This window comes from Conger conger, chromosome 12 (assembly GCF_963514075.1).
Source record: "Conger conger chromosome 12, fConCon1.1, whole genome shotgun sequence".
In the NCBI taxonomy this organism is placed as follows: domain Eukaryota; kingdom Metazoa; phylum Chordata; class Actinopteri; order Anguilliformes; family Congridae; genus Conger; species Conger conger.
Window position 1 is genome coordinate 24,049,055 of NC_083771.1, and position 11,965 is coordinate 24,061,019.

At 42.7% G+C, this 11,965-nt stretch overlaps 1 protein-coding gene across 2 annotated transcripts in view; it reads left to right on the plus strand.

The window, feature by feature from the left end:
- LOC133141765 (BDNF/NT-3 growth factors receptor-like) overlaps window positions 1-11,583 on the plus strand; it is a 72,358-nt gene extending 60,775 nt beyond the window's left edge. For both annotated transcript variants that reach the window (XM_061262475.1, XM_061262476.1), the window contains 3 exons: window positions 1,738-1,978; window positions 3,251-3,409; window positions 6,154-11,583. In XM_061262475.1, coding sequence (XP_061118459.1) covers window positions 1,738-1,978; window positions 3,251-3,409; window positions 6,154-6,339 — 586 coding nt within the window. In that variant the 3' untranslated portion in view covers window positions 6,340-11,583. The remainder of the gene's footprint in view (window positions 1-1,737; window positions 1,979-3,250; window positions 3,410-6,153) is intronic.
- The last annotated feature ends 382 nt before the right edge of the window (window positions 11,584-11,965 follow it).

The following is an 11,965-nucleotide window of genomic DNA, read 5'->3' on the forward strand; positions in this document are numbered from 1 at the left end:
ATAAACATCTCACTTCTATGGCAAAATTAAACTTTGCAATCAAAACCTTACAAACCTTTTTCAAAATGGCATTTTTGCAACAAAATGATACACACATGCACCATTTGAATTACTCTTTCAAAGCAGCAACTGATGTACTTTATACAAAACACTTGAGTCTTGAGTACTTTGTATACCTTTTTAATTTCCTCATAGAGGCTTCTCTGAAGGATTGTTCTAGTATATAGGCTACAGCTTATTTTTTTTGCCATTGCAGGTTTTTACAACAACAAATTACAGTACAGTAATCAATTCAATATATGTTACTGTAAAGTCACGGAAACAAAAATAATGACATAGAATTGTAAGGGATTGTAAGGATTGCGGTGGATGGTTTATGGATCCTGCATTCTGTTAGGGTCTGGCCACATCACCTCCTCCACATCACAAACAGTGTCATCCCTGGCTAGGCAACGGGGAAAATATAGACCCCCAAAATGGCACATACTGCTTTGTCTGAATGTATCTATGTAGTGCCAATAGGACACAATGGGTGCTCGATGAACCAGTTGCGGACCGGAGCTGCCCAGTGGAAACTTAGGTTGTCCCAGATGATAACATACCTGGGCTGCTCTGGGCCATCCATCTGCTCGGCTGGAGTGAGGATATTGTGTAGTGTGTCCAGGACAGTGATGAGATGGGCACTATTGTAGGGGCCAAGTGTTGAATGGTGATGGAGGACACCTTGGTGAGCGCACATGGTGATGTTCCCCCCTCACTGGCCAGGAACCTCAACAATGGCACGCTGACCGATGATCTTTCTTCCCCGTTGCACCTTTTTGTGAGGTTGAAACCCATCATCAGCATCTAGCTGAAGAACACTCTGAAACAGACAACACAGCAATATCAGAAACGGACCTAAAGCAGTCAATATTGAGAAGTACAAAACATTACAATACAGTAATGTGTCTACAGTGCTGATTGGATACAATCAATTACAGTATTGAAATCCATAGGACTTACTTGCACATTGGCATATTTCTCTCAAATGGCACTCAAATGGCACCTTCTTGATTTGTAGGTGGTTTTGCTGTAGGACACATTTGAGTGTTGACACACTCACCTGGTCAATATTTCGGAATATACCTTCAGTGTTTTGAGTTTTTGTATTTACTTTAATGTTATTGCATTGTTTGCTCAAACCATATTGACAATTTCAGTCTCCTGTTGAGGTGTGAAAAGTGTTCCTCTTCCACCATGACATGGTAGTCTTTCAGTTCTGTAAAATATACATGTATAATACTGTAAAATACTGTAATTATTAGAACAATACAATAACAATACTGTACATTGACAAAGTAGGAGTACAGTTCCTAATTTCATGATGTAATGGTGTGGTTGGTGGTTTGAGTTTAGCATTTTAAATGGTAGTGTTTTCCATGTGAACAAAATAGATTTTATCAATGAAGATTGTGCCAAATGTACAGAATTGTGTGTAGTGTTTTGCAAAAAGTGTGATTTAGAACTGAGAAATTAGTGAAAAGCAGGAAATGTGTTTGTATTTGTGCAGAATTGGTGTAAGATAAGGTAGTGAGTTTCAGGTTTTGGTCTTTTTGGTCAAGTTCTAGTGTTACTGCGTAAGTAGTTGAAAAAAACTGTAATTGTTGGATGAGATTGGACACCCTGTTGTGGGTTGTGGTTGCTCAGTGTGCTCCTGCTGGGTGTTTGACCCTGTAGTGTGTGTGTGTGTGCGCACAGGGCCCACGGTCCTGACGCAGTGCTGATGGACGGGCAGCACAGTGCGATGCAGGTGGAGCTGACCCAGCCTCAGATGCTGCACATCGCCCAGCAGATCGCAGCGGGGATGGTGTACCTGGCCTCCCAGCACTTTGTGCACCGAGACCTGGCCACACGCAACTGCCTTGTAGGGGAAAACCTGCTGGTCAAGATCGGGGACTTCGGCATGTCCCGTGACGTCTACAGCACTGACTACTACAGGGTGAGTGTGTGTGTGTGTGTGTGTGTGTGTGTGTGTGTGTGTGTGCGTGCATGTGCAAGTGTTTGTGTATGCATGTGGGTAGGTGTATCTGTGTGTTGTGTTGTATGTGTTGTGTGCATGTGTGTGTTGTGTGTTGTATGTGTTGTGTTTTATTGTGTGTGTTGTGTTGTGTGTGCTGTATGTTGTGTGTTGTGTTGCGTTGTGTGTGCTGTGTTGTGTTGTGTGTGCTGTATGTGTTGTGTTGTATGTGTGTGTTGTGTTGTGTCTGATGTGTGTGTTGTGTTGTGTGTATGTGTGTGTTGTGTGTGTTTGTTGTGTTTTGTGTATGTGTGTATGTGTGTGTTGTGTGTGTGTGTATGTGTTGTTTGTGTGTGTGTTGTGTGTATGTGTGTTATGTTGTGTGTGTGTGAATGTGTGTTGTGTTGTGTGTGTATGTATGTGTTGTGTGTATGTGTGTTATGTTGTGTGTGTGTGAATGTGTGTTGTGTTGTGTTGTGTGTGTATGTATGTGTTGTGTGTGTTGTGTTGTTTTGTGTGGATTTGTATGTGTGTTGTGTGTGTATGTGTTGTGTGTATGTGTGTGTTGTGTGTGTGTGTGTGTTGTGTTGTTTTGTGTGCATGTGTGTGTTGTGTGTGTTGTATTGTGTGTGTTGTGTGTATGTGTGTGTGTGTGTGTATGTGTTGTGTGTATGTGTGTGTTGTGTGTGTGTTATGTTGTGTGTTGTGTTGTGTTGTGTGTGTGTGTTGTGTTGTGTGTATGTGTGTTGTGTTGTGTGTGTGTTGTGTGTATGTGTGTGTTGTGTGTGTGTGTGTTGTGTGTGTGTTGTGTTGTGTGTATGTGTATGTGTGTTGTGTGTGTTGTGTTGTGTGTATGTGTGTTGTGTGTGTTATGTTGTGTGTATGTGTGTGTACGTGTATGTGTGTTGTGTGTGTTGTGTTGTGTGTATGTGTAGTGTGTATGTGTGTGTTGTGTGTGTGTTTCATGTTGTGTGTGTGTATGTGTGTTGTGTGTTGTGTTGCGTGTATGTGTGTGTTGTATGTGTGTGTTGTGTGTGTTGTGTGTATGTGTGTGTTGTGTTGTGTGTATGTGTATGTGTGTTGTGTGTGTGTGTTGTGTTGTGTGTATGTGTGTGTTGTGTGTATGTGTGTGTTGTGTGTGTGTGTTGTGTGTGTGTGTGTGTTGTGTTGTGTGTATGTGTGTTGTGTGTGTGTTGTGTTGTGTGTGTTGTGTGTATGTGTGTGTTGTGTTAAGTATACTCTGTGGGCCTGCAGGTGGGGGGGCACACGATGCTGCCGATTCGCTGGATGCCCCCGGAGAGCATCATGTACAGGAAGTTCACCACAGAGAGTGACGTGTGGAGCCTGGGGGTGGTTCTGTGGGAGATCTTCACCTACGGCAAACAGCCCTGGTACCAGCTCTCCAACAACGAGGTGAGAATCCACTTTAACATTAACCTTTAGCCATAGCCGCTAACCCTCATCCTTTAATCTTAACCCTACTCCACTATCCATAACCTCTTCCGTGATCTCCAACTCCAAACCCTCCCCCTTTACCCTTACTTACCCTACTGAAAACATCTGGTAGCTGGTTGACCAATTCAGACCAGCTTCCAGCTTGACATGGCTTAGCTGGTCGGCCAGCTCAGACCAGCTCCCAGCTTGATATGGTTTGACCAGTTATATTTTGGAACAGCTGGTAGCTAGTCAGAACCTAGTAAGATTAATGGAAATCTTCTATTCTAGTGTTAACAAAATAATTTCCGAATAAGGAACGCAAATGTTTACAACGTTCATACACAAGAACTTTTGTTCCTGACGCTGGATCTTTATTGCTTTACTGCATCTGCCCTCGCATCAATTTTGCCACACATTTTAGATACATTTTAGGACATTTGAGTTATAGTGTGTGGTATTGTGAGGAACATTTTCACATTTACTTTAGGAATGGAATAAACTATGTCACTGTCCTTCCTTGACATGGCCTTGTCTTTTGTAGGAACACCATTGATAAGACATATGCATAGTTTGTGTGGGCGCAGGGCGGCCTGTAGCGTAGTGGTTAAGGTAAATGACTGGGACACACAAGGTCGGTGGTTCTAATCCCGGTGTAGCCACAATTAGATCCACACAGCCGTTGGGCCCTTGAACAAGGCCCTTAACCCTGCATTGTTCCAGGGGAGGGTTGTCTCCTACTTAGTCTAATCAACTGTATGTCGCTCTGGATAAGAGCGTCTGCCAAATGCCATTAATGAAATGTAAGGTTCTGAATTTACTAAATTGAGGAAAAAAGTGAATTAGCTTCTCTTTAGGTAGTTTGTTTTACCCAAATTAGTCATCTGGCTAGCATCACATATACATTGCTGATATAGGTACTTATTTAACTTGGCCAACAGAATTATTTGTGTTGCATTTTACCAAAAACAACCCTGCATATAGTATAAGCATACGTTTTTAGCTGATTATCCACGCTCCCGTTGTTAAAGGTACAATAGGTCATTTTGGACTCGGTCAAGAGAGGAATTGCAGCAACAAACATCCTCAAACCACAACACTGTTTATCCCTCCCCCTTCTCTGTAAACGCGCTGACCTTGAAAGATATGATAGTTGACCGCAAACGATGCAACTGTAACTTACAGTTTGACACAAATATATTGTACTGTGCAGAAGTCTTAGGCACCCTAGACTTTATTATATATATGGTTATTTTTTTGTGTCTGTTAGTATAAAAGAACACATTTGAGATTTCCAAATATTCATTTTCCAAAATATTTAATTTTAGAGAGACATTTGCGTATTTAATTTTAAAAAGTAACATATTACTGGAAGCAATTGACTACTTTTTACATAAAAACTTTCAATCAAGGAGCCAACCTAAGTCTGCAGAAGAACTGTGGCAAGTTCTCCAACATGCTTGGAACAGCCTCCCTGCTGATTGTCTTATAGAACTGCAGGACAGCGTTGGCTATCTCAGAGAAGTGATGCAGTTTTAACACCAAAGGGTGGTCACAAAAAATATTGATTTGATTCAGTTTTGAACTATTCTGCCAAATGACTAAAATGTAGTGTAAAATGTATAGTACATTTATTTAGGACCTTTCATTGAATTATATTTGAAAGAATCTTATCTGTACAGAATGTTATACAGGTGCCTAAGACTTCTGCACAGTACTGTAGGTTTAGCTAAACACGCCCCAACATTTGTCACTATGCACATGACACATAGGTCTCTTTGGTTTAACCACAGGAGATGTAGGATCGAAAGATCGCTTGCTGGTAGACTTCACCATTGTCGATGGGCAAGGTTTATGCTTGTGCATGTTTCAGAATATCAAATACTTGAATAGTGGTGCATGTGTGTGCACAGGCGATTTGGTGCAACAGCAGAAACACGTTTGTCTTTGTGAGTAAATGGACTCTGTCATCAACTGTGCAGTGCATCAACTGTGCAGTGCACTTCTTATCATTTAACCCTGGTCCTGGAGAGCCACAGGGTGTGCTGGGGTCCTCACTCCTGGGCCTGGAGAGCCGCAGGGTGTGCTGGGGTCTTCACTCCTGGTCCTGGAGAGCCACAGGGTGTGCTGGGGTCCTCACTCCTGGTCCTGGGGAGCCGCAGGGTGTGCTGGGGTCCTCACTCCTGGTCCTGGAGAGCCGCAGGGTGTACTGGTTTTAGTTGTTACTTATTACTTAATTGATCAGCAACTGCTTCCTTAATTGGAAGCAGTTGATCACACAGTTAACTCACCTCACCTGGTTTCTTGGGTCCGAATCGATTGCTGATCAGGTTAAAAGAAAGGCCAGCACACCCTGCGGCTCTCCAAGACCAGGGTTGCTGACCCCTTGGTTAAGATAACACTTAATGATTATTAATGTGCCTTTGTGTCTTCTTAGTGATGCCTGGGGGTGGGATTTGGGGTGGGTCAGGTGATCCAGCGGGAAGAATGTCAGTTGGTTTAAATGCTCCGCAGTTTGTTAGTGTGTGACCAGAGGTGGAAAGTCCAGGGGGCAAAAAGTAAAAGTCCTGCCATGTCTTTCCTCCACCCATAAACTCAGCCAGCTGGTTTCACTGAATTGAAGCTTATGAGTAAATCCAGGTGATTGAAACAAAAAACTTTTGCGCATGAAGAGAAGATCACATGACTGAATATTAACTTTTGACCCTGCGTTGCTCCCTCAGGTGATTGAGTGCATCACGCAGGGACGTGTCCTGCAGAGGCCCCGCCTGTGTCTGAAGGAGGTGTATGACCTGATGCTGGGCTGCTGGCAGAGAGAGCCACACATGAGGCTGAACATCAAAGAGATCCACACACTACTGCAGAACCTGGCCCGGGCCTCACCTGTGTACCTGGATATACTGGGCTAGAGTGTGTGTGTGTGTGCGTGTGTGTCTGGATATACTGGGATAGAGTGTGTGTGTGTCCCTGGATATACTGGGCTAGTGTGTGTGTGTGTGTGTGTGTGTACCTGGATATACTGGGCTTGAGTGTGTGTGTGTGTCTGGATATACTGGGCTAGAGTGTGTGTGTGTGTGTGTGTGTGTGTGTGTGTGTGTACCTGGATATACTGGGTTAGAGTGTGTGTGTGTGTGTGTGTGTGTGTGTGTGTGTCCCTGGATATACTGGGCTTGAGTGTGTGTGTGTGTGTGTGTGTGTGTGTGTGTCCCTGGATATACTAGGCTAGAGTGTGTGTGTGTGTGTGTGTCCCTGGATATACTGGGCTAGAGTGTGTGTGTGTGTGTGTGTGTACCTGGATATACTGGGAGTGTGTGTGTGTGTGTGTGTGTGTGTGTGTGTGCCTGTGTATACTGGACTAGTGTGTGTGTGTGTGTGTGTGTGTGTGTGTGTGTGTGGATATACTGGGCTACTGTGTGTGTGTGTGTGAGTCTGTGGGGAGGGGGGGGTGTCTTAGAGAATATTGTGCATTTGAAACACAGTTGAGTGTGGGTGCGTGATTGTGATAATATTGATGAGAGAGAATTTAAGCAAGTATGCCACTGAGTGAAAACAGATGAGACTGTGATTGTATCAATGTGTTCGAGTGCATGTGTGTGAACATATTAGACAGGAAAGAACTGAAGTGTGAGTGTGAACACTAGGGGAAAACGGAAACGTAGATCTCCAAGAACACGGATCTGAAATTCCTACATTTTCAGATGATAAAATAATCTTGTGTGCAACAGAGCAGCGCAGCTGGAAGCCCAGCGCTGAATGTTGCCTGTGACCGAGCAGTAAACTGCCCCAGCACCGCTCAACAACGCAGAGCGAGAGTTTGAAAACATGGAGGACCGATTCACAAAATGACTGTTGTCGCTAACATAACAAGCTTGAGGTGGGAGCAGGGCTAGGCCCTCAGGACTGGCAATGTTAGCGCTTAGCGCTCATGTGAGGGTCAGCTAAGCATCAGCTAATGCCACATTCACCATGGTAACAGTCCTCAGACTCGTTACCATGGAGAATGGGCCGTTACTATGGTGAATAGAGAGGTTCTACAGCATTACTCTGGTGAATGGAGCCTCTCTCGTCACTGTGGTTAGCAGACTCGGGATGATTGCTGTGATGAATTGAGCCGCCAGCTCTTTACTGTGAGGAGAAACAGATTCTTTACTTTCGACTCATTTCTGTGGTGAATGGAGCCAGTTTATGCTCTGATTCAGGACTATGGTGGGTAAATGTTGGATTTGCACTTTTATTTTAGAGATTATGGTCTCATAAAAACTCCTGAGGGGCTTTCATTTAAATAAGACTTAAGTACTTAAACATCCATGCAGTGCAAATAATTCTCAAATATAAACTGTCTATACTAAAACACATATCTGTGACCAAATCTGGATAAATATGTAGATAAATATGAAGAGTTATGAAGTACCCCCATTAGTGGCAGGACACAAATAGCATGTCTGCGTTGGAAATGCAGTCTCAGTTTGAGTTTCTAAATCACCTTTCAGAGTAAACTGCTTACGATTGACCCGTGTTCATTAGCATCAATCCAGGGCTCTCTGTCCCTGCACAACAGAACAGAGCCAGGTTACAGACGCAGAACTGCAGAGCAACCTTCAAAAACAACGTTCTGCTGCAGACAGCACACTCAGATATGTTCAGTGTGTGAAAAGGACATGGGCACTGAACATCGGGGGAAGAATTGTGATTTTTTTCTGCTCCTTGTGGTCTGGTTTTACCTTTTAAAGCAACATGTGCAGTAGTTGCATTTAAGGGGCATTCATCATGACAGATTTGACCAGTAATTTACAACAGCAACAACTGAATATTTCTGCTAAAATTCCCCCATTAAAATAAAGACCTATTTTTTTGGTTTTCTTGGAATAAGGGGTTGAAATCGTTACCAGTCAGATCTGAGCATAAGGAAAGGCTCTGTGTGAGTGTATTAGGACAGTACTGAGCTGATGTGAAGAAAATGATTTCCATATTTGCTATTTGATGTGATGGCTCATCAGCTTGGTTGCTTTGAGGCAGGCCGGATCAACATTTTGTGATTTTTGTTGCATTAATCTTCACTATGGACCTCCTCTTCTGCTGTTCTGTTCTTTTATGAAGGACTTTGAGTCGAACCGACAGCCAAGCACATATTCCACAGCACAGGAGAAGCAGCATTGCTCTCACCACGGAGTGGAAATCACAGTTCCAAGATGATTTTTGCGAATTTTTGGGAAAAGACATGTCATTTATATTTCCTCTCCCTTGTTGATTTCATATGGCCGGACTTATAAAATAATGTGCGTTGCCGTGACAATATCATGTAATGGAATGTTCTTATTGCATCAAGCTTCTGTGTGGTAGTTATGCCATTGTACATTGCACATGTCACAGTTGTATCGCTGTATATACATTAGGGAAGAGTTGTGTATCTATACGTATCGCTGCTCTCTGAAGACATTTTTGTCGACACACTCTCTGAATGTAAACTGTGGTTTGGGAACGGGGACACGAGGCGTGGTTTGAATATAAACTGAAAGCGGACATTGGGTGGCTCTTGAGGGATGTATGCCAGAGCTAATGTTCAACCAGCTCCCACAGCTCTGTTGTAAAATTGCTTTGTAATGTGAGTCTGTAAATATGTGGTCAGGTTACAAAAGTACAGTGTGTCCAAACTTCATCCAGTACCATTCGCTGGAAGGGCGCAGTGTGGTACAATGTGGTACTGTAAGAGTAAAGCTATAAGAGTATATACTATGGCACAATTCCCAAAATATTCAGAAGTGTACACAATGGTAATATTCTCAAAATGTTAGGTGCACACTATGGTATGAATCTCTAAACATTTAAGTGTACATGACTGTTCTATTCTCTACACTCTTAGAAATAAAGTGAAAGTAGAGGTACATTTTTGTGCCTCAGCTGTCACCCCAGCAATAGGCATTTGTACCTTTTTAGGCACTTTTCGTAACTTTATTTCTGAGAGTGTAAATATTATATTCTATGCCATGGTTATTTGCTGTAAATATAATGTGTACACTTCAGTACTTTCCCTGCCAATGCAGCTGCGCACACCATTGGGCAGCAGAAGGTAAGGCCCTATGATCTCTATTGTGTACCTATTCTGAATGGTCAGTTGTGTGGTCTGTTCTGAAATATACATTTTTACTGTCCTTGGCAATGTGAAATATGCGATAGTAGTTAACAGTTCTATGGTTTGCAGCTAATGCATACACACATACACACGTTCTGTGTGCTCTGTGAGAAAAGGTAATGCATACACACGTTCTGTGTGCTCTGTGAGAAAAGATGCATACACGTTCTGTGTGCTCTGTGAGAAAAGATGCATACACATGTTCTGTGTGCTCTGTGAGAAAAGGTGAATGTATTGGACTGATGAATTGTATCTGCAGTCCTCTTTACCTGTGCGATGTTCAGAGGGACATTTTCTCCTCTTTGAGTCAGAAGCTGAGAATACAGGAAGATGGAAAGAAGATGCGTGTTTCTATTTGTGTGTGTGTGTGTGTGTGTGTGTGTGTGTGTGTGTGTGAGTGTGTGTGTGTGTGTGAGTGTGTGTGCGTGAGTGTGTGTGTGTGTGTGTGTGTGTGTGTGTGTGTGTGTGAGTGTGTGTGTGTGAGTGTGTGTGTGTGTGTGTGAGTGTGTGTGCATGAGTGTGTGTGAGTGTGAGTGTGTGTGTGCGTGTGTGAGTGTGTGCGTGACTCTGTGTGAGTGTGTGAGTGTGTGTAGAACTGAAGCAGCAGAGACGGAACATGTATCCGGTATTTTGGGTGGTGAAAGTGTTGGAGGCTTTGAGCTCAGATTTCCTGCAGTAGGAGATCCTGCTGGAAGCTGCTGAATGCATCAGTCACCATCACGCCCCTATTTTAAATTACGCAGATTGGGTCTTTATTCAAGAAACAAATGCTTTCCCTGGCAATTACCCTCCCAGCTGTGAGCTTCAGCTGTGTGTGTGTGTGTGTGTGTGTGTGTATGTACAGTATGTTTGTGTGTTTTTGAGAGTCCCATAGCAAAAATAAATATTTCCAATATACAAACATCTTTGTATTAAAATGCATTTACATTTGAAGAAGATGTATTGCACAAATACAGTATATATTTAATATATTATTGAACACGTGACAAGCATTGTAATATAACAAACCTATAATTACCCAACGTTTTAAATTAATTTACCATATACATATTTCCCAAACATTTATTTGAAAGATTTGTAATCCATTGTATGCTCTAAATAAGAGGTTTATTTATGTTATGACATCATTAATAATATGTGCCCTCTCATTTTTATGAGTCATGCAGGAATCATTTTCTGGCATATGTGTGTGTATATGTGCTTGTGTGTGTCCTGTGGGTATGTGTTTGTGTGTGGATACCTGTGTATGTGGTCATGTGTTGTGTGTCTACTGTGTGTGTGTGTGTGTGTGTGTATGCGTGTGTGACTGATAGCCCTGGCTTAATTAACATCCTGTAAACAGCTCATGTAAATTAATTAGAGCTCTAGCTCTCATAATTGAGTTTAATAAAATTGGTATATGCTGTATTGTTATATGTTATGTTGACATGGTCTGTTTCTAAAATGTTTAAGCCTGTGGTACTATAGAACAATGGTCTCTCTGTACACACTATGGTCTGTAAGTGTGTATGTTAGTCTGAGTATGTGTACAAGTTAGAGTGAGTATGTGAGTGTATGTTAGTGTGAGTGTGTGCATATTAGTGTGAGTGAGTGTGTGTGCATGTTAATGTGAAAGAATATGTGTGTATATTAGTGTGAGTGAGTGAGTGTGTGTGCATGTTAGTGTGTGTGTGTATGTGTGAGACTGTGAGTGTGTGTATGTTTGGGTGAGTGTGCATGTTAATGTGAATTAGTATGTATGTTTGTATGTGTGTGTGCATGTTAGTGTGTGTGTGTGTGTGTGTGTGTGTATGTTAGTGCGAGTGTGTGTGTGTTAGTGTGAGTGAGTGTGTGTGCATGTGTGTATGTGCGCTCACAGTTAAATTGTGGTGCAGTGGTCTGTGTAGTAGTTTGGGGTAAATACAAATGATTCATAATGTAAACGAAAGCATACACAGGGAGATATGCTCAGCATAATTTATAATCATGGTATAGTATTTATACATTTCTGTGGGACATAAAATAAAACCTTAAGCAAAATGTATGTTGAGATCTATCTGTATTACTGTAAGTACCAGTGTACTAGTGTAAGCCTGAGCTCTGACATTAGCTGTCATGACAACCTGTGATTGACAAGCAGAAACAGTGCATGTGAACACCATGACTCACATGGCCATAGAGATTGAAGGCTGTGCAGAATGGAGTGCAGGACAGGGCCGGGCTGGTTCCAGCAGGGGAGAGAGTGTGGGACAGACAAACGGACGGATGTTTGACACTTCCGGCCTCCCTGTGCGTTGGTGAGATTGGGTGATCTCAGAGGGGTGGTGGGTGGGTTGTGAGTTGCACAGAAGCCCCTGATGTGCCGCAGTGCTGGGCTATGCTGTAATATTATATGAATGCAGCAGATGTATGACGCACCGGTAACG